General features: G+C 41.3%; 2 protein-coding genes across 6 annotated transcripts in view; one reads left to right on the forward strand and one right to left on the reverse strand.

Annotated features, from left to right (window-relative positions):
• Positions 1-32: 32 nt before the first annotated feature.
• RIDA (reactive intermediate imine deaminase A) lies at positions 33-14,637 on the forward strand. Its single transcript, XM_080380136.1, has 6 exons — positions 33-181; positions 4,250-4,355; positions 4,910-4,964; positions 5,815-5,883; positions 7,501-7,556; positions 7,977-14,637. The coding sequence occupies exons 1-6, from the start codon at positions 117-119 to the stop codon at positions 8,037-8,039; spliced, it is 414 nt and encodes a 137-aa protein (XP_080236262.1). The 5' UTR covers positions 33-116; the 3' UTR covers positions 8,040-14,637.
• The window catches only part of ERICH5 (glutamate rich 5), a 21,073-nt gene continuing 9,256 nt past the window's right edge, over positions 11,357-23,173 (reverse strand). Inside the window, exons 2-4 of one of the 5 annotated variants that reach the window (XM_080380133.1) lie at positions 19,792-20,205; positions 17,762-17,875; positions 11,357-15,038 (exon numbers count right to left, since the gene is read on the reverse strand). In XM_080380133.1, the coding sequence (XP_080236259.1) occupies positions 15,016-15,038; positions 17,762-17,875; positions 19,792-20,205 (551 nt within the window). In that variant the 3' untranslated portion in view covers positions 11,357-15,015. Of the gene's footprint in view, positions 20,206-23,173 lie in introns of all 5 variants that reach the window. The other 4 variants (XR_013926954.1, XM_080380134.1, XM_080380132.1 and 1 more) reach the window with 4 other exon arrangements.

A 23,173-nucleotide genomic window follows, 5' to 3' on the forward strand; every position in this document is an offset into this window, starting at 1 on the left:
TACATTTCCCAGAACCCCCTGCGGGGCGCTGCGGCACCAGTGGGCGGGGCGGAGCAGGCGGGCGGGGTAGGCGGGCGGCTCGCTGAGGAGAGGGCAGGAGGGGGCTGTCGGCAGTTATGGCCTCGCTCGTGAAGAAAATAATCAGCACTGCTAAGGCTCCCCCTGCGTTGGGTCCCTACAGGTATGCCTTAGCGAGACGGAGGTCTCTGGGAAGGAGCAGGAGCGAGCGGGAGCAGGTTTTGCCCGTCGGCAGGGCCTGGGGCGGGGGTCTGCCAGGCAGCCCTGAGGGCTGTGGTGGGGGTGGGCTCCTCCATCAGGCACCGGACTCCCCTCCGGTAACCCCCCAGGGACACCTGGGGTCCTACAGCACGGACGGGTCTGCAAGGCTGGCGGCGTTTTAGGCGCAGTTTTAAAATGTCTCTCAAAAAGCCAGTTTGGGAAAATAATTCTGAAATCAGTGGTAAGCAGGGGTTTAAAATGTGAATGTTGACTCTGGAGGTGATGGGAAGTGAAGGTGGAGCCCAAACCAGGATGCGTTTTGGCTGCTGGAGTATTCATTGCCCGGGAATTGCAAATCTCTTATTCTGAATGTAACTTCCAGCAGGTTATAGGTGCTTTTCAGTCTAAAAACGTAACTGCTGTAAAACATGTAATATGTTGCTCACTGTTTTCACAAGTAAGTTGTTGCAATGGCTCTGAATGTAATTTTAAAAGAAGTGCTCCCATTTTTAATTGGAGAAAGGTTTCGCTTTGCTATTTGGGTGTGAAAAAATACTCAATAACTATAGTAGACCCTTATAGCTAAGGTACTGAGGGATTTTTACCAAGGCATTTTCTAAGAATTTTTAATTCTGCATTTGGGCTTTGTTTTCCCAATACAAGCACAGATTCCTTTGGTCTAAACTTTTTCCCCTGTAGCATCTTAGTGCCTTCCAGGTACGGTTTTGTCTCTGTTACTTTGTAACTGAGCTTTCTGCTCTTCAAACTGTGTGCCCTTTACGGGAATTACAAAGATGGAGAAATACAAAGTGTCGAAGCAGAGCCCTGACATGAAGGTTAACTTCTGTAAACAAAACTGTTGCTGGGGCCAGCCAGGGGCCTGGCGTGGCTTGTACTGAGGAGAACATCTAGGATACGGGAAGGTGATGCTTTAGCTGTTCACACACAAACCACTGGCTTAGCCTTCAACATAGCTCTCCACTTCTGTTGGGGATTAACTGCACTCCAACATTTTGTGCTTAGTAGTTCTTAATGAAATACTGCTTGTTAAGCAGCCTTTTAATTGTATGATGGGTCTAACTTCAGTACGTTGATCAATAACTTAGTTTATTGGTTTCAGTAAACTTGTCAAAGTCCAGTGAGCAGAAGTTGCACAAGAACTGCTACATCTCTGCTGTGGAGTCTGAACATAGTAACAAAGGAATGTGGGCTTAATAGAGAATGAGGAATTGGGATGTATGGGCTGCCTTCCTGGTTCTGCTACAACCCTTCAGTATGCTTTTTTGGTGACCTATTTTTACTGTATTTTTGTATTTCCTTTACTGCATCCAGTTTCCTATACCTTGAGATAGGTAGGTATATATAAAAAGATATGTGTGAGTGTGTATGTGTATATGTATATCTCATTAATGTTAATGGAGCCAGAATACTGTTGTGTCAACAATCATCTATGTAAAAAAGATCAGATTATCTTTGCAGTACATGTCTTTAAAGAGCATGCTTCTTAACACCATCTCTCTGATGGATAACATTCTTCTAATGTCGTAATGTCTGTCCAGTTATGCACTTGGGTATACTGAAACCTGAATGACTCTAGGCACACCAGATTTCTGCTGAATCAGAGATTAATGAGTAGCTACAATTGACTTTAGTTATAGGATACATTTGCAGTTGAAGTATGATTGGGTGTTGTGTAGTTGAAGTTTCTCTGAGCTTCGCTCATGCATTTGACTCCTGTAAAATTATACCCTTTAGTTGGTAAATTGTTAATAGTCTCAGTGAATGGAAGATTCCACCAGTAAGCTTGTCAAGAGAAGGAACTTGAGGGGCAAAGAAAGGGACCCAATAAGACTGCTACAGATGTTGATCTGGCATTGGTGCGAGAAGGCTTCAGCTTGTTGGTGTTTTTTCCTAATTATTCACTATTTAGGATGCTCCAAAGCCTTTGTTGGGATAAATGATTTCTTGTGTCATTTGCTTTATAATAAGCAATACGAGACTTTTTTAGAGAGCTCATGCCTTCTTGTTGCATGGTTTTCTGTGCTTCAAACAGAAACAGAAGTTTGTGGTCTGAGGGCCTGTGCCTCAAACAAAGCAAGACATGGTAGGAAAGAAAATAAAATGAGGGAAGCATATGTGTTTGGTTCATACATGTATTTTCTATCAACAAGACTGCATCAGCTAGAAAACTACTTCATTCATTCAAACATTTCCTATGAGGACAGGCTGAGAGAGTTGGGGTTGTTCAGCCTGGAGAAGAGAAGGCTCTGGGGAGACCTTATAGTGGCCTTCCAGTACCTGAAGGGGCCTAAGGAAAGCTGGGGAGGGTTTTTTTACAGGGGCATGTAGTGACAGGAGAAGGGGTAATGGCTTTAAACTAAAAGAGGGTAGATTTAGATTAGATATTGGGAAGAAATCCTGTATGGTGAGGGTGGTGAGGCACTGGCACAGGTTGCCCAGAGCAGCTGTGGATGCCCCATCCCTGGCAGTGCTCCAGGCCAGGCTGGATGGGGCTTTGAGCAGCCTGGTCTGGTGGAAGGTGTCCCTGCCCATGGCGGGGTGTGTGTGGAACTAGGTGATCTTTAAGGACCCTTCCAACCCAAACCATTCTATGACTCACTAGTTTCTCTTCTTTAAATGGTGTAGTTTTGTGATGTACTCTGGTTTCATTAGTTGATAACAGAGAAAATAATCACCACAATATTTTACCATAGCAATTTAGTTACTGGCTATTTTTTCCCCTTGTGAAATTACAGGAGAATTTAGGACAGGGGTAAAAGAAAAGATGGGAGTGACGGCACTCTTCAGATTGCCTAACTGTAATCTTTTTACTGAGTCCCTAAATTAGGTTGGTCCAATGTGAAGTCAACAGATTGAGACAATCCAACTGAGTCAATCCAATTAAGAGAGAAGATATAATAAAAATATTCTCTGGAAGAGTCCCCTTTCTTTCCTCACTGGCATTAAAGGGAAGCTAACCTCTTAATTTAAATGCTTCAGGGAGGTGCCTAACCCTACTTTGTGTAACTTGAGACACTGCTGAATTGTCAAAACTATGTGTTTTCTTGTACAGTGGGAAGAGTTAAAAAAGCCAGTGTTGACACACCACTAACACTTTCAAAAGAGTCTTTTCCTAATTTCTCTGTGAAATATTTTTAATTACCAGCTGAAGAGAAGTAAACTATGTCCCTTGTGTAATGCTTGCTAGGTAGTTTAAATCTTTGTTTTAATCTTTTAATCTCTTCGTGGTAATTAAAGACATTAATAATTGCCAACTCTACTTCAGCAAAAACACACCTGACATTTATTTAAAAATGTTTTGCAAATAGCTTGAAATCTTCAATCTTCTGAATTAACCCACCCAACAGGTCACTCAGATTATTTGGTGAGAGGAAAGTGATTGTTCTGGGAATGGAGTGATCTAGAAGTTGTGCTGACTGGCCAAATTCATGACTCTGGAGGAATACTGCCAGAGAATTAGTGTGCAGGGCTTCACCTTACAGCTGTAACTCAGTATCATGGTGCTTGTTTGAGAAGAAAAATGTTAAATTTTCTAATCAGCATTCTTTTGATTTTTCTTTCTCCACTTCCCCCCGCCCCGTTCTGCAGCTGAGATGTAGGTGAAAGGTATTGTCTACCTGCCAAGCTAGGGTGGGATATATATCTGGGCAGGTCCAAAAATTGTGGAAAATTGTGTTTATTTACTCTGCCTCCCCTCTGCTATATGCAGTGTGGAAGCTGTGTAGCTCAGTTTAGTGTTGTGCTGCTGTGCTCATACCCTGTGCCTTTGCAAGAATCAGGGTTTATTTCCTCAAAACCAGAGCTATGCACTTCCATAGGTGGTCCCAGCTCTCCCAAAAGCATACACAGATTGAATGTGTGGTTGTGCGTACAGACTTGTGCATGGATAACCTCAGTCCTCTGTCTTTCTGAGATGTTATAAACTACTGAAGAATATGTGAAATGTGCCTTCAGATAGTTAAATGTTTTGATGGGGAAACATTAAACCTAAAATGTCACTTGTTTTCAGCCAAGCAGTCCTAGTAGACCGAACAATGTACATTGCAGGACAGATTGGTATAGAACCTTCCACTGGGCAGCTTGTCTCTGGAGGGGTAAAGGACGAAGCTAAGCAGGTAAGAAGTCTTCTAGCAATAAACTTGTAAGGGAGTTAGCAGGTGTGTAGTTAAACACGGACTCATGAGAAACTGAAGGCACCTAGAGATCACATTTCACACCCTCTAAAATAAGGGAAAAGCAGGAGGAAGTCCTTCCATTCTAACCCTGTAATTTTCCACCTAAAGAACTTGGAGGGCAGGGGAGGAATCTGTATTTCATGTATGAAAGAATCAATGTTTATAAGAAAGGTTAAGACCTCAGTAATAACCCTGGCTTGAGTCAGGGAAAGATTTTGTTCCCTTAGTAGCAAAGAGGTGGTGTGACGTAATAGGGTGAGATGGAGCTGCATCATGCATTTACATCTAATGAATGGATGCTTTAATATTTGTGTTTATTAGAAGTTCCCTTTTATTAATTTCTGATTTTGCTTACTCACTGAGGACTGTTGATGATTTGCTGGGTGAACTTACAGTATAACGTGGATGCAGCCAAATTAAAACTATATATTTACATACTTACCTAAATACAACCAAGCTGATAGTTAAAAGATTTTTGCCTTGTTTTTCATTAGGCTCTAAAAAACATGGGAGAAATCCTGAGAGCTGCAGGCTGTGATTATGGCAATGGTAAGTGCTGCTGTGATGGTGGCAAACAAATGGTTGGTTTTACCTGGATTTAAAAAAAAAATGCAGTGGGCTTAAAAAACAAAAAGGCTGTTTGCTAAACATTCAGTTGTTATCAATAGCTGGAAGAAACAAAAGGAATCATGAGTCTGGGTTACAAAATACAAGAATAAGTCAGAATGCAAGTCTTTTTGGTGGGTATCAATGGAACACTGCTTTTCACCGGAAGTTTCTGCCCACAGTGCTAATATTTTAACTCTAACTGGGGAAGCTCAGATATAGACAGAGCTGCAACTGACTACAGGCATTTTAAGCATCCTAGGCTTTGCTCCAGGTACAAGCAGGTTTGTATCTATGGTGCTAATATTCTAGGAGCTTTCAATACTTTTTTGGGGGAAGGACTCTTAACAGTGGAGCCAAATCAGGAATAATGCTGGCTTGGGCAGTCATGGGTAAAAAATTTAGTATAGACTGTATTTTCAGACCTGTTATGGACTCTTCTGGCAGCAGATATTATATAGTTTATTGCCAACAGTTGGCTTACAACAGCTTTTTTAATTGACCTGCTTATCAGTTCTATGCCTCTTGGAAGAACTGGGCTTAGAATGAAATTTAAAATGGATATTTTCAGAGCTGGTCAGGAATGTCTAATTCCTTAAAGTTTTATTAAATAGTAGCTGTTCGGATTTTTTTAGGTGGTAACTCTAATAGTCAACATCTGTTTGCAAAACTTTTCAAAATATTTAGAATACTTGAGAGAAATTTATGAAATAAAAGCAAGAAATGCACTGAAGATTTCAACTTCTGTATACAAGTCAGAGGTCTAAAATAACTGCAGTTGTGTAATTTCTAGTTGTGAAGACTACGGTTTTGATGGCAGACATGAAGGATTTCAATGATATTAATGATATTTACAAACAATGTAAGTAGATCTTTTTTGTTTCTGTTTTACTAGTATGGCTTGTGGAACAAATTATATTCATATTAGGCAAAGTGTTTTAATGACTCAGATTGTGTAGTTCCAGAATCTTCAAGATTCCAGTTGAAATTTAATAGTAAAAAACCCCCAAACACCCTAATTTGCAGGCATCAGATCAAGCACAGCCTACTTTCCAGTGGATTTGTGTCCTACCATTCCACTAACTCACTGTCATGTGAAGATCACCTCCTGCCATCCCTGCAGGTTGATCTTCCATGCCTCTTTACCTTGACAGATGCTATTATCCCTATGTAGTTCCACTGTAGGCAGCCTTCAAATGCTTATTTTCAGATTTTGTATCTCCATTTCTTTAAAGTCTCTTTGGATCTTTTTATACAATATCATACACTTTTTATATAAGGATGAGCCACACTGCTCCACTTAAGGAAAAAACAAACAAAAAAATGCTCGGTCAGCAAAACTGGATGTAGACTGAAATAGGTCATTCCAGTAAGCCATATTCTGCAGAAGCATTTGGGAGAGTATGCACATAAGTTCCTTATTTACATGGCTTTGGTTTTTAATTAGATAGCAACATCTGGTTTTGAATGAAGTGTTATTGATGAGCTATCAACACGCTTTTGTGCATGTCAAAGTGTGTGTTTAAGCAGGGTAAAAACAGACCAGCTGGATACTTAAGTTACTTGTTGCCTCCTGCTTGTAGTTCAAGACAGCAGTTGCTGTTCTTTGTGAGCTATTATCCTGCCTTGTCAGTGCAGGACACTGAAAGTTACCATTTCTGAGCTTAGTGTTAACTCTCACTGGTAAAACTTCAATTTAATTACACAAATTCCTTGGAAGTGTTCAAAGTCAGGTTGGATGGGGCTCTAAGCAGCCTGATCTAGTGAAAGATGTTCTTGCCCATGGCAGGGGGCTGGGTTGGACTAGATAATCTTTAAAGGTCCCTTCCAACTTGAACTATTCTACGAGTCTATGAATTCAGCTCTTACACCTTTACCCTTCTCCCTCCCGCCTTTATTTTGCCGTCCTGGCCCATGTCCCCTGACCCATTGTTTTAATATCCTTGAGCACCAGGCCTAACTGGGAATGGAGGAATAGGTCAAGGGACTATTTTTCCTATGCCTGCCTTTGATACGAGTAGTGTTGGCCCCCTGTTGACTTTAAGCAGATCTGGCATCTTTTCTCATGACTTGGCAGGGGCCTGTTTCTCCCTCTTGCTCTTTGTGTGAAAGAGCACTCTCCCATTCCCTGGTGTTTGCAACTGGATGATTACCATTCTGATTTAATCTTTCTTTTTCGGCCAAGTTGGTGTTGAGGCCATGCGGTGTCAGCAGACTGCAGGTTATCACTGGCCATTAGAACCACGGCTGTAGCTGGCTTCTTGATGATGAATGGTAGCTTGCTGAGATGTTGGAGCAGTCAGTGACAAAAAAAACCCTAAACCAGCAATGGGGAAATGATAGCTGGCACCGAAGACTATTTGTCCTGTAGCCTTGAACCTGAAACTGTTCCAATGACTACATTTTATACAGATTACTTTGAACTGTGTTTTATCAAGCAAAGTTAAGTGATTGGTGGATGTTTCTGCTTAAATTACAGTTTTCAAGACAAACTTCCCAGCCAGAGCAGCCTATCAGGTTGCTGCTTTGCCGAAAGTAAGTGTCACTTTTCTGCCTACAAAAAGTTTTCTGAAATTCCTTACTTCTGAAGCATTCTGACATCTTTTCTTATTATGGAATAGTTTCAATTGCAACTATTTGAAAGAAGACTCTGAAGTATTTAGTTTTTTTCTAAGTATACAAGTCTTATTCCCACACATTATAAGATATCTCAATATGAGAGAGAGATTTCTTGATGGTGAAAGATGGCTACAACGCTAGAAATCAGGGGCTATGATACTTCAGTAAAATTAATTTTCACTATTACTTAGTTGTAGCACTAATTTAGCAATGTTATCAGAAGTATGATCTCCCTCAAATGTCACTCTGTTCATACAAGATTGTATTATACATTCAGTTGCTTTGTAAAAAAGAGATATTAAACTCCTAATATGTTTCCTCATTGTTTTCTCACAGGGTGCCCGAGTTGAGATTGAAGCTATTGCCATTCAGGGACCCCTCCAAGATGCTTCAGCCTGACTATAAATAGAGACTGACTATCCTATGACAGCCATTTTAGATGTAATACTTCTCCCTGACATCTGTTTGTTCCTACAATTGACTATCAGCAGTTAGGTACAGTTGCAATCAGTAAATTTACTGAGGAAAGGTGCTTGCTTCTGGATTGTGGCCTTGGATTCTCTAAAATATGAGCTTACAGTGAATTCTCTGCTGGAAGACCCTGAAACCTCCTGCTAAAATCAGCTGAGCCCGATTGCAGGACAGGGCCCTTAGTTTGCGCTGGTGACTGGATATTCAGGTATTAAAGTATACACTTGGGTGAATGTATGACAGCTATACTGTGGGTGATCTGGACATGGAAAACTAATGATTTGTAATAGTAAGCTTTTCATAACAATTTTATATGAGAAAAATGAAAGAAATGGGAAGACAGAAAACTTGAATTGCATAGTGTGCATCTTCGCTTTGGTGTTTTGGGGAATTTTGTTGTATTTGTTTCTGAACTATGTTAAACTTTACAGAATAGATTCCTGTTGGGACTCACATTTTTTTCATATGGAAGCAATTGCTTAAGAAAGTTAATACTAATTTCAGAAAGAAGAAAATTATGCTATTCTGAAGTAAAGTGCTAACTTTATTAATCAGCTGTAAATGAGTAACCTGTAACCTTTTTCATAGCAATTCAACTTTGACTTTTTTGATTTTAAAAAAAATATATATCCCATTTAATAAGAATAAATTATGATTGCATCTCTAAAACTGTGCTTGTCTGTTCTGGGAACAAACTTTTCCTGATTATGCTTCTATACTCCATTACAAAAAAGTCCGCATCTTGTTTATTCAATAGAAATAATTCAAACCATAAGAATAGGTTTATTATCTATCTCCTAATAGCTAAGGATAAAAATAATCTTCCAAGATAGGAAGCTTTCAGCTACCATGACATTATAGTTCTTGACATTTTTCTCTCTACTATTAAGGACAGAAGCATCCGCTTGATGGGGTGATTAAGCAATATTGAGAAGTCAGACAGACTGGTGATGCTAGTAAATTATTCCATCCCTCTGCATTTATCTTCTAACCAAGTTGAAACGGATATCATGGTTTTAAGGATCTGGTTTGAAAGTCTGCTATCTCATGTTGGAGTTGATTCCCTGTCTTCTCCACAGCTATACGATTAAGCACACTATTAGTTTATTCGGGGGAAAGGAGCAGAAATTCTTCTCTGTTGTAGTCTGTTCACCTCAGCGTCTTGCTCTGTTCTGTGAAGATGGCCATCCAGTTAAATATGGGATGCTATTGTCACTGTATCTTCACTTTCTTTGTGTAGGGAGTAAAAACAGCTAAATGCAGCAGCTTGAAGAATGTACTGTTTCAGTGGCAGAAACGTGTACTTTGTTTATCAAAGGTACCGTGAGACGGAATCCTGTAGGCTGCTCATCCCAGAGGCTGGCTGCTGCTGTTTGTATGCCAGGGTGCCATGACTGAGGTGCTTCAGCAGCTATTTCTAATCCCATCCTGTGTGACTAAACTCACTCAATTTTGGTAAGCCACAAAAGCAGCAGTATAGCAAGAAGAGGGTATAGCGCTGGTTTGCCGCAGGTCAAGTCGCAGTACTGTGGGTTCAGCTGTCCAACAACTGAAATCCAAACTGAAGTTCTCCTGTGGGTATCATTTGTCTTCTGTGTATAATGCCTACTGATGCTCATGTCTCATACTTCTAATCAGTTAATGATTTTCATATGGTAAGCATGCAAGACAAACCCAATCTGGCAACACTGTTGCTGTCCACCTTTGCATGGCATGTGCAGATACTGCCTTGTCTGAAAATCCCCCTGCATTCAATACCACAGCCACATGGTGTGAATCATCTCCATCCTTAGATAAACTCTAAGTGTCCCACTTGTGGTTTCTTACCTTCCTGCTTGTCAGCTATGCTTTCCAGCTCTCATTACTTTTCAGTTGCACTATTGCAGTAACTATATTTTGTATTTTTCATGCATTCCTGGTATCACTTCAGCATATGCCAGAAGGGCAGTTGGAAAGCTGTGAGAACAGTCAGCCCGATTTTACCCCTTCTAGATGTGATGTGAAGTGGCCATTTCTCCTGCTTTTTGTTAAGCTTGTAAATTATATCTTTACAGAAAGGAAGATTCATAATGAAGTTGTCACAGCAAGTATGTAGAGATGTATGGATTTTTTTACAGCATTATCTTGCTTTCTGTTGACAAAATGGAGATGATATTTTTATTAGAAGCAAGATAATTATTTTGGTATTTCAGACTGAACTTCCAAGCAACAGCCTTTGAAAAGCACCTGACTTTCCTGCATATAAACTTCTTTATGTATAAGCTTTGTTAGTTTTGGCTTCTGCTTTTGTTCTCTCTCCTTGGCTATAATATTAATGTCTTTTATTCTCTACAGCTCTGACTCAAGAAGCGATCCCACTGAAGAAAAAGCATAATCAGACTTCTTAGGAAGGAGCTAGTACTAACATGAATATAACTTTCTAGGAAACACAGATCAAATGTTGCTTCACTTTGTCAGTTACAACTAATTAAGAATAATGTAATTAAATGGAGTTACATTTGAAGGTTCCTAGTTTCTTCGTATTTCTCAGTTACAGCTTTGTTCACGTATAATTACTTTGTTGGAATATATTTCACTTATTTGTAGCAGACTTAGTTAAAGTTCACCCTCAGCAGATGTCAATAGGGTTGACCATGAGCTAAGCTTAGCCTTGTATATTCGCTGTGACTATACCCCTTCCTACCGCCGCATTATTTCCCCCTGCCTTACTTGTGCTGTGCGGCCTCTTTGCCAACTTTGCGCCTAACACTAGATGGCGGGTTTGGTATTTTTTTTCTGTGTGCTCTAACTTGTCCGTTTGCTGATAACAACTTTTTTATAGAGCTCCCTCGGGTGACTTCACTGCCACAAAGGGGTGTGAATACACCGTTGCCATCCGCAGTAAGGTACGGTCTGAGACTGAAAGATAAGTGAAACACCTGGGGAGGAAAAAAAAGCATGCTGGATGCAGCTAACAAGACGAAATACATTACTACCATTTAAACTGTTTCTATCAATAAGAAGGTGCCATTCTGCAAAAAGTCAGGAATTAAAATCCACTTTTTGCTCTATGATTCTTTAGCTTTTAGCTGGAGACCAGCTTCACAGTTTCTTGAATGGCTCAGATCTAAATATGTATTGTCCAGATACAGTCTCAAAATTGTATTGTCCAGATACAAGCGTCAAAAATACTAGAATAACTGAAATAAACTCTCTTGTTTACAGCTATAACATACCAGTTCTCAATGTAAACAATCAGTCTTCCATAAAGATGTTTAAAACTTTTATTTTTTAAGCAGAGTTATATTACTTGATTCTGTTCTTTAAAACAATAAGGCGAAGCCCTGTAATTTTCCAATATAAAAAGCAAGTCTCATGGCTATCTCTTAGGTTTTAGTTCAGCAAGTATACAAACAGTAAGTCCTGGTTTAACTAGAGGTAAGTTAAACTTCACTTTTTTTCGTCTGCTAGACTGAGCTTCTAGCATGCAAAATATGAAGTTGTAATTCAGCTTGTGGCATCCCATTCGCACCATTTAAAATTTGTTTCAATCACATGTAATATATAAAAAAAAAAAAAAAACAACAAAAAAACCAACCAAAACACAACAACAAAACAGGCCCTCTATTTCTATGAAAGTCAAGCAATACTTAAATTTGCATGTTCTACCAGGTGTTTCTTTTAGTAGTTTTCTTTCTTCTTCAAATGATTACATTATCTACACATTAAGCAGTGCAAAAACAAAGTTCAGTACCTAGTTTTAATGAAACTTTGTCCTCTGTTAAAGCACATAACCAAACTTAAACTGTCCTAATCTTCTGCTACAAGCACCTTGCTCCTGCTGCAGCTTTTACCTGAAAGCAGTTTCTTATCGAGTGAAAGAGCCAACACTAGCCAGCTGGATTGCTGATTATCTTCTGGGATCCTAGCACAGTGTGCATGTGTGTCTGCACAGAGCTGACAGGGTGCAAATTTAGCCTTTTCTAGGGCTGTTTCTTGGTAATTGAAGCAAAATTTCAACCAGAACTTTCTTGTTAGCTTGGAAATTAAGTTTGCTCCTTCAAGTGGCCTGCCCAGCGCTCCCTGCGGCATGAAATGATTACTTCTACCTTGGATGAAGTTAAGGGCTGAAGATTGTCTAGCTTTTGGTAAATATTTTTGGAGATTGTTTTGTATTTTGATTATGGGTTGAAAAAAAAAAAAAAAAAGCTAAGGTATATTGCCATATCTCTGGAGGCATATCTTGTAAACACAGACATGGGAGCATATCCTCGTCTCAGCTTCTATTATGAGAAACATTTTTGATCCACAGACCAATTTCTGCGTTTGGCAACCTCTGTGATGTCTCGGGTTTGCAGAGGCAAATAACTGCATGTATTTTGGCTCTTTATCCATAGTGCATGCTTTGGTAGCTTACAGACCATACATACTAGACCCCAGTGTGCTCCTGAAGGTAAGGAAGTTCAGTGTACATCTAGCAGCCATGTTTTGATCTTAGGTTTTAACATTCCATGTTTAACTCATCGTCAAGCATATTTCATCTTTTAGAAAGAAAAGGAAAAATACCTTTCATCTGTTGTTGTAATTACAGAATACGTAAGGACTGATGGTAACTGAGAAGAGCTGATACTGTTGAGTCGTTGACTAGCTGAAATTGCTCTTGTTACCATTAGCATTGCTTAATGACCTGAAAAAGTTGAATGGTGAGGTAAGAACGTATATTGTCATCTGTCTTGTAAAAACAGCGGTAAAAAGAGTGACTGAGGTGAGCAGGTTATCTTGATTCCCTTGTATCTTCATATTTTATTTCCAAGTGCAGCCTCCTCTGTTGCTGCTAATACTACTGACCTCTGTCACAAAACTCCTCTTGGTTTATTTATGCTTTTAAAACATTTAATATAACTAGCCAAACTTCAACTCATGATCTAACATACAACTTGCAAGTAGTCAGCATGGCTCTCCCGCTGATTTAATCTCCTGTGTTTGGGAGCAGGGCTGTGCTGGCACAGGTACTGGTGACAGAACCAAATTCCCAGCTCGCAGGAGGAAACCAGCCATGACATGCAGCTGAAGGTGGAAGTTCTTGGTGTGTCCTGGGCCATGGATGTAAGCCCAGCCCAGTCCGGTATCACCCCAGGGAGTCCTCATCCTGCTCAGTAACCGTTCCCCCACTCCTCAGCTCTCCAAAGTGCATGGTATGTCTCTCATGGCTTTTTGTCATGCAACAATTTGGGTAGGTGGACAAAAAGTTTGACTACTTCTGTTTGAATTTTTAATTCCCACTTTCATGTCAATAGCTTTTTCATAGAACCAGCTGCTTGTTTTTACTAGCCTTCTACAACAGAGAAGTTAAAATAAATAAAAAACTCCGCAACATCCAAACTCTGCAATATCCACCTAGCAAAAAATCCCTAAAAAAAAAAAAAAAAAGTAAGTATGCATTTTGGTTCTAAAAGTTTATGGTGTTGTCTAAAAAAATTGACGTGAAATGAAGCTGACAAGTTTGTAAAAGCAGAAAACCTTCAGTTTAGCAATATAGCCAAGGAATATCAGCTTATACAAAACGCTGATAGGCCAAGGATATCAACTAGATTATTTAATACAAACAAAATTCAGCTGGAGTCAGATGTGCACATGCGGCACAAAATCTAGCTCTTAGAGGGGATTTGTATGATTTGCTAATGACAGTAAAAATTGAGTCCTTTTGTACAATAAAGCTAATAAAACAGCAACACATGCTTGCCCTTTTTAGATAACTGACCTTTTCTCCATGTTCTGCTTCCTTATGCCAGAGAATCCTGTAAACACGGTCCCCAGTAATATATAATATACAGTCCCTTTGCAACATTTACCATCAGAACAAATTTCTACTCTCTGTCTGATCATCACACCAATTATATTCAGGGCCCGTTCTCACAGGAAATGTTGGAAAGCTTTCCCATTCCGCTTCACCTCCAAAATGATTATTCAGCATTTTGGAAAATAACCCAGACAGTCCCTGACAGCATACTTCTCCTGGAGGACAGCACTCCAGGGAAATATAATAGATGACCTCTCCTTTGGGAACAGGCTTATATGTGTCTCTGGTTAGAGATCTAGTTTAGAAGACACAAATGCGTATGAGAAGCTGCACAGCTAAAGACAGGTTATTAATCACTGTCGTTGTTAACAGCTGTGAAGTTCTCTTTATATTTTGTGTGCTAGAATTTATAAGACTAAAACATCCTACTTACATTTTAAAATGCCTTCTTCTCCCTGTTTTTGCAGAAGTCATCATATATATTGAACTCCTAGCCTTTAAATACACTTATGTTTAAAAATGGAGAGTGAGCAGCAGACACCCACTTGGGTCCTGGACACTGTACCCTGTATATCTTACATTTTCTGGAAAACTAACCTCTGCAGTTAGTTACAGCTCGGTAAATGGGCACTTCCATCTTCCAGTCCTCTACGTGCTATACACTTCAATAGGTCCATACACTGGTGGTCCAGGCACTCAGAGAAATTACCTGCATACTACCATTAAAAAAAAGAAAGAAAAAAAAAAAGCTACACTGTATTTTTATCCTGTGTAATGCTGGTTGGAGATTTCAAAGGTTTGAGTTAGTTATCTGAACCTGGGAAAAGTCCTAATTGAAAACTGAATGGTTATACAGCCGCTGGAAAGCTATCCCACTGTGCTAGCCGTGTACAGAAGGCACTCTGGCAGGGAGGTGAAAGTTCATGTATTTCAAACACTTGAAGCCTTGGCAGCTTGACTTCAAAAAATATGTATAAAACTTTTCCTGGTGCCTCCCATTCATGTCTGTAGCTTGTGGCTCAATCCATAAAAGCATTTCTATTTTCCCAGTCCAATAAAATTTAAAAATATTCATGTGGACAGAAGAGAAGGCCGGCGAAGAGGGTGTTCGTAGAGATATAACTTCTATTCCTTGTTATTAGCTGTCTCTGAAACACATGGAAAAAAAATAATGTAACAATTAATTGAGGGTACAACTTGATAGTCACCACACCTTACAGGAATTCTAAGTGAAAGTTCTCTGGAAGCATCACAGGATGAAGGGGGTATCTGCTTTTCTCCCGATCTTTAAGAATGTTCTGTGTGGACCTGGAACAACCACAAGCAGCCACTGGCTCTGCTTCCTCTTTCCCTATCCCCTTCATATGCAGCCCCCGAAACTACATTTGCTGGCCATCAGCAGCTGAGAAGGTATGTGTCTTGCTGGCTTCCTTGGTAGGTAGAAGATGGTGCCCAAGGGGATGACTGGCAGAAACCATAGTGTCAGAGCATCCCACCCCAAAGTACTTCTCTCTTAGGCAGAAGACCCTGCAAAGATAGGCTGGGAACACGAGAATGTGGGACTTCCTTGTAGCGAAGTCCCATGTGGTGGCATTTCACAAGGCTGGGTAGGGAACACAGGCAAGGAGGGAATTTTGCATGGGAATGCAGGTGACAGGTGAGAGACATCCAACTGTAGTGACTCTGTGACATGTCTGACAGTTAATGTGCATGAACATTGGTAATATAGTGTGAAAAAAAATTCCCTTTACTAGCTTTGAATTCAACACACCCAGTATGTCACTGCAGCACTCCCTGTTCAGAGCCGACCTTGGCTACCTTTAAAGTGGTATTTATCTTGCACTAGCATCAGCTCATATCTTCTTAGTCGTACCCTCTCGGAGGTGAGGCTCTGAATGTTTTTGATGTCTCAAAGTAAGAATTTTTCCATTCCCTTTAGCGATCTTGCTTCCCTGCCCAGAATCTTGTTTTGGTTCTTCAATATCCTTTCAAGATGGAAGAATTGCTGCCTTACACAACAACATCCCTGATTTAAACGGTCACTGCTCCATTCTTAACATTGTTTGCTCTTCTTGCCCACAGCTGTTCTCTGAGCCGTCTACATCGGTACACTCCTATCATCTGAAATGCATTACAGACATAGAAGCAGGGCTGCTCTTTCTGCTTCCTTACAAAACTGTTGGGGAGGATATTGTCAAGGCAGGTAAATGCAGAAAGTAAGTATTTCAATAAAGCTGTCATCATCACATGATGAAACCTCTTACTCTTCAGAACAGGATGCTCTTCTTTGAGGTTTCCCAGAAACAAGTTAAGTGCTTTGCTGAACTCACAGCAGCTAATTCTTTGCAAAAGCAAAGGGGCAACACATTAAAAACAAGTTGAGTGAATAAACTTTCTCAGACTTCATAGGCAAAGCTATATGGCATAAATTTACAGATCTTGCAAGAGAAGAGTTGCCAACAGCCAACAATACCTTGGCTTCACAGGCTAGCTTAAAAAGTAACAATATAAAGGTGATCATTGTTAAATGAATGAATTAAAGGGAGGTGAGTGCTTTTTTTTTTTGCTTTTTTTTTTTTTTTTTTTGATCACTACTTCTCTCATTCTGCCTGAGTAATCACAAGGTCATGAAGGTACATATGCCTTGATCAAACTGTTTGACCCGCACCCTACTGCTCTTCCAGGCTGCACTGTTCATGCTGCAAACCATTTTCCTTAATCCTGTAGCACAGGTGAAACATGCTGGCTTGCTGCTGTCAGCTCAAAGACCAGAGCATACAATAGCACTGGGAAGGAACCAAAAGGCCTCTCATCCCAGGTGCAAAAGGTTCATCTGGAAGTCATGACAAGTGCTTGTGTAAGCTACCTCCCACCCTTCCTGATGTAGCTCTCCTCTTCTGAATTACAGAAATACCAGCCCAGAGAGATTTTGAGCACGGTTATCTAGGCCAGTGGTTAGGAGGGAGGGGAGCGGGGAAAAGCAGTTTCAGTCATTGCAGTAACTTCACTGGGGGAAGGGAGGAGGTGTCAGCATCGCCTGCTCATCCATACTTTTCCACATTCCAGCAATACCACAGGGTAACCCCTATCTTCTGTGGCAAACCCCTGTCTTCTGCAGCATACAAATACTTCATGTGAAGGACTCAAAATAAATGATGTAGGATTCTCAGTGAATGTGGAGGAAGAAGAAATAACTTTTGCAGAAAGACTGTGATGACAGAATTGTGAGCATAATTTCCAAGTCTGCTAGAGGGACAATCCTATCCCCTTGAATTCTCTTCACTGGTGTGATGATTTTGCAAAAGCACTTTATTTGGCCAGTGATTTTTCCTTCCTACCATGTGACAGCATTTGCTGCGCAATGTGCTTTCAACCCAGCACTATACTGCTGATTTCAGCTGATAAGGAAAATGATCTAAAATGTGTGTGTGTGTGTGTGTGTCTACGGGGATCTAAGATGACTGACTGGCATGGAATGGAAATCACAAAGCAGTATTAAGGCATTAGCTCATAACACCAAGCCCCTGCAAATAATAACCAGCAGAGTCATGTTTTTAACATAGGTTTTTTATTTTCCAAGACTGCGTGTTACAGTCTAGCATCTCCCCCAAAGAGGGATAATTTATCACCAGTAAGACTCATGTATTATATAAAGACAAACCATGTAAAAAGCATGACTTTCAACAGATTGCTTCCAAAAATATCTCTTAATGTAAACAAAAATATTTATGACTCTCTTTCTCATGTTAAAATGCAGAAAGCAGCTGTACACCAGCAGGAGGTTGACAAGATGTGCTCATTAAGGACAGCACAGTCTTTTCTGTCTCCTAAACAATAACCCATGCAGTTCTTCCCTCCTCTGTCAACGTACCTATCTCTGTCGATGCTGCGCTATCCACAGCTGCTCCTGTTTCTTCTTTTGTTTCAGGCCCTCCACTTACTATCTCAGTGAGCAGCTCAGTTTCCACCTGTTCTCCCGTCTCACCTGGGAACAGTAACCACGGAGATCAAATTAGGATCCACTGAGAAAAGCACCAAGTGCCCCAGCTCCTTTCTGTAAACCTGATTTTGCATTGTCAGCCCTCCAATGCCCCCTACCAAGGTACCCCCAAATGAATCCATAGGGAACAAACAGGATGATCCCAATCGCTTCCCATCGTCCAGCTACATGTATTCCTCGTGCCCATAAAGTTCTCCTGATGCTTTCACAAAATCTCCTTGACGCTCTATTCAATACACAACATGAATACTATTTCTGTTCAAATTATTTTTCCTGGATCTTATTTTATATATACACAGTTTTATTTGCAATTGAAACAAAACAGAAATAGAAAACATGGTAATGTGCCAGTCTGGCTAAAACTGTGCTTTTCCTGGGAAGCTGCTGCCTAATAAATTTACTCATGCAGCTACTGAAGAATAAAGGAAAGCAAAACAAATGCTAAGAATCATATGCACCACAGCACAAAAATGGAAGGTCCCCTCCACCATTTGCCTCATGGAAATGAAACAGGAACAAAACTCTTTTTTCCCCAAAGTCTTGTTCACTTGCCCTGCAAGCAGCATGAACCCTTTGGTGGTCAAAGCCCCATAACTGATCTTCAGGCAAATGGTCAGCGTGTTTCCATGGATGTGCGGTTGTACCACAGCATTCAGGGCACACTGTTCTGCCTCCAGCACTATGCCTCAAAGCTTAGAAATTGTGATTACTGAAACTGGAGTTTCCAGCTGAGCAGAACTACATGTTTTACAGGCGAGCACCCCAGTCATTTACTGCTTACATAAAACAGATGCTCATTTTATGTAGAGAAAGCCTTGAAACTCTTTTGTGAAGAGACATGGGAGAGGCTAAGCCAACCACCACACTCAGCTACTGGGATGCAGAGTCAGATTTATACAGCCAGTTCAGAGGCACACAGTGAAGCCACAGGGTTAGTGGCAGTGCACGTAACTGGCTCTGGGCTTCACACAGATCAGTCCTTCCGCATCTTACACCTCTTCAGGGCAAGTGTGGAGTGAGGAGGCTGCCGATACCACGTTTCCTTGTGGAGAAATACTTCTCGTGTGCTTCACCTGCTTATTCCCTGAAGAAATGCTCCCCCAGGAAGTATCTGATTCCACACCAAGCTGCTTTGTACCATTTAGGAGAAACCTGATTCCTCCTGTTAAGTGTTCACCTGCACATGTAGCCCATGAGAGACACATCCTCTGGGCACTAACCCAAAGATAAGCACAGCCTGCAATCTCTGGGAACGAGCACACATCCTGCTAAAGGTCCCTCTCACAGCACGTGGAAATACCTGCTGTCCCAGACACCACTGCTTCCTCATGTAGCCTTCCTCCTCAGCCAGTCATCTTCAAAAATTTTGGAAAGCCCAGCCCCATGTCCCTCCAGCACTGCTTCTATTCTGCTTGTGTAGTAGCCAAGCTTCTAGGACAGACTGGATATGCAAGGGCACATCAAAGAGAGGCTTTCTCTTCTACGTTCAGGCACGCACCTTCCAAGTTCATATGCATAGGGACAGTTGCTTTACAATTAATTCACGTAACTAAGTAATAGAGCCTTTGATCTTCGCAAATACTAAGGAATGTGTCTGAGCTACACAGAAAAACATTTTAAATGAGGGGTATAGTGAGGCATTTTACCTACTAGAGAACTAAAAGGACATGAAATAGCGAAGATAATGACTGGAAATGCTGATTAAATTTATTACAGCTTGGAATGTTGAGCCTGAGGCTTCCCCAGCCATGTGCTTCTATGCCCCACATTGTACAGACTCCCTGGACCAAATTCTGACTCCAGAAGCTCATACGAGGCTCTCAGTGAAGTCAAAAGGATCCACGCACAACTCCCTGGAGGCAGAATTTGGTCTTCTGCATTTACGAAAGCACAAATATTACCCTCAGATAGGTGGTCCTCTTCAGTAATATGTACTTTCTCGATGATTTCCCCTGCGGAGCTGTCACTGCCCTCTGCCAGCCCACTGTCCTCTGCCGGTGCTGGTGCCCCAGTGTCTTCTCCTGGTGCTGGAGGTGAAGAACCATCGCTCTCCTCTTGCCACGCAGATGGCAGCTCAGAGCTCTCCTCCGCTTCTGCAGGCAGGGGCTCAGTGCCCTCCGGCTCCTCCCTTTTACTGACTGAATCAATCTTCCCCTCTACGGCCAGAATCACAGATCCAGCCTCCTCTCCTGGCAGATGCTCGTCTGGGTTTGTCTCCTCAGAGGCAAGACTCACATGCTCCACTGGGTCCAACTGTGTTTGGTCAGCTATGGTTTCATGATCGTCTGCAGTCGGGGTGTTTTCACCTGATGATCCTTTCAGTTATGATAGGGCAAGGAAAGAAAAAAAGAGAATTACAGGTAATTGGTGAGGGGGCATGTAAGCTAGATGAGAACTAGACCCACAGGGGGGCTGCACAAGCACTGTCAGTCAAAGAGCTCCCACCTGGCTATGGACAACACTTCTTCACAGGTCTGTAGAGGATGGTGCTGCTCTTACACAAAAAGAAAAGTTTTGGCTTGATGCACATCATGTATTTTTATATGAAGAAAGCTGACCTGTTTACAAGTCAATGTCCTATTACATTTTGCCTTACAGGCCTGAAGTGTGCAGGAGGTTTGCTGGTGACAGGACACTGTGCAAGAAAGCACCTTTTCCTGCCCCAAACCAAGCACAGGATCAATGTGCCCAAGGGAGCTGCTGCTCTGGGCTGCACGTGGGATACTTCTGGTGGTGCTGCCAGGTGGGCTGAATGAAAAACACTGAGAAGAACTTCCTCATCCCAGAGAGTGAGCAGTGCTCATTTCTTAAAACAAAACCCGGTTTGTCTGTCTTTTTAAATACTAAACAACCATTCATATTACACGTTGTCTAATAAAATATTCGACAACAGGAAGCCTAAACAAATTAAAACTTCCACTTCTTTCATCCTTCACCAACTTACTGGTTAAATAAAGCGATGGGCCATTTTGGCAGATAAGGTTTATGAATAAAGAAGTGGCAAAATTACTCTGACAGGTATTTAAGGATAACAGTTGAAGAGTCAAAATGAGCTATATCTACCTATCAGACTAACTTAATCACTTTCTGATTAAATTCAGTTTGACAAGAGCTTGTACTTAACCTACTCCAAAGGAATGTCAGCATGAAAACCCTGGGAATTCATGTACAAAATCTGTTTATATAATAATTACAAACCTGGAAAAATTGTGTTTTTGAAGAAAATGATGATTGCAGTGTCAAAGCCAGTGAGCAGAACTATATGATACTTCATACACACATAGCTGAACAGCAAAAAATCCCACAAAACCAACCATCCTGTCCTTAAAACAGCCCCTTGAATACTGCTGCTCTTAAGATAACTTCACAGTTCTTTTGAGGCATTCAAGCAAAGCACCTCCAGCAAGCATCACCCGGTCAGCGTGTGCCCACAGACCTGGGGAAGGACAGTTAAGCCAGAAGAAAAGCAAGAGCAGGGAATCTGGAATGTCAAGACAGACAGAAAGCTTTGACTATGGGACACGTAAAATCTCATTTTTTCAGGGAACTGTAAAGCTGTCCATGGTCCAACTGACCCCTCCAGATTCAGAGAGGTATAGCTCAGCTACGCGCCTCAGACCACAGACCCACCCAGGGTGGCACACTGCCTCCGACAGCTGCCGAGGGGCAGTGGAAAGGGCAGAGGGACCCAGGGTTTCAGGCTGTCCATAGACATCGCTCTGTGAACCTGCCTAAGCCCCTTTTCAATCCATCTGCACTCTTAGGCTCCACCATGACCAGTGGCAATGAGGTCTACAGCCAACTTACACCCTTGGTAAAACATGTTCTGGCTGGTTTTAAGCCTGCTGCTAGTCATTTCATCAAGTGACGTAGTTCTTAGGTTACAAGAAACAGCAAATATATTTCCCTGCTTACCTTCTCTACGTCTTTATCACACTGTGCCTTCCAGGCACACCTTTTCCTAACCCGGAGCTCAACATGAAACAGCTACCAAATCAGATAACTGCAAATAAGTCTTAAACTTAAGCTACTCTAAGTAGTGATTAAAAAACCCAACTGTGTATGCTCAGAGACCAGACACTTGATCTTTTCACACTTTCATGTTTTTACCCCTTTAGACACTTCTCATGCCTTCACCTTGCCTGGTACCAGGTGAACAGGGAGCATTTAAGACCTACAGACAGAAATAAATGAGCCGTGAAAACTAGCATGTTACACAGTTTTCAACTGGTATTACCAGTAAAAGAAACAATTCAAACCCATTATTACTAGGAATCTCCTGCCGTTCCTATAAACATTGGCCCTGTAACTGCCAGCTAGCCTCTCTTCATCGAGATGTTTTCTAGAGATTGGGTTATAAAATACTGCCACGCAACGCAAGAGCCACACCGCTGGGAGCCCTGGAAGCATTCCTCTGCTCTCATCTGAAATGCAAAGAATTCTCTAATACGGAAAAAATAAATCTGCCCAGTAATCTGTTCAATACCTTTATTCCCAAGAAGAATGAACATCATGTGGCAGTCAACATTCCTAAGATGCCTTCTAGTTCTATTTCATTTTTTAAATTACAGGTTTTATTTTCCCTGCTGTAGACAATTTCAGCTGGAGAAATAATGACAAGCACAGTGAATTTAAGTGGACCATAGCTACAGTATTTTTTGCTTTGCCTTCTTTCTTTCCATGTGGAAAAGACTCACATTTTTGCAAGTTACTCATCAATGGAAGGAAATTAAATACCTTTTCCCCCCTATTAACACATTCAGAGAAGTTTCTTTCAAATTACCCTCTCATTATACTAAATTAGAAACTAACTAACATGTCTGGCCAGTAACTACCCAGTTAACGGAGATCTTTCAGCTGTAGTTACAAACCACTTTATCATTACCATGACATTAGTTTATGTATTTAGTACATTTCATAACCTATCCTAACATGGACAGAATTCCTAAAATGCTCAGAACAAATTACTTCAGTTGTTTCCCTGAGCTCTTCAGTGCTCCTGTGCAAACCTCTTTCAGCAGAGGATGGGAAGGCAGAGGAATTCGGTACACGGACCAGGTGAACAAGGCAGCAAGTACAGTACAAAGAGATTTCTGCTGGTGTTTTCAGTGGGGCTCCTCGGTTAGCAGCAATATGCTGGCTTCACTGCCACATAGAGAACGCCCACCCATGCAACCTGCCATCATCTCTGCGGTCACAAACCACACCACCGCCAGACAACACACGGAAACTAAACCCATACAGAAAGCACAGATGCTGCAGCCAGAGTAACAGCAACAGATG

The sequence above is a fragment of the Falco punctatus genome (genome assembly GCF_963210335.1).
Source record: "Falco punctatus genome assembly, chromosome: 3".
In the NCBI taxonomy this organism is placed as follows: domain Eukaryota; kingdom Metazoa; phylum Chordata; class Aves; order Falconiformes; family Falconidae; genus Falco; species Falco punctatus.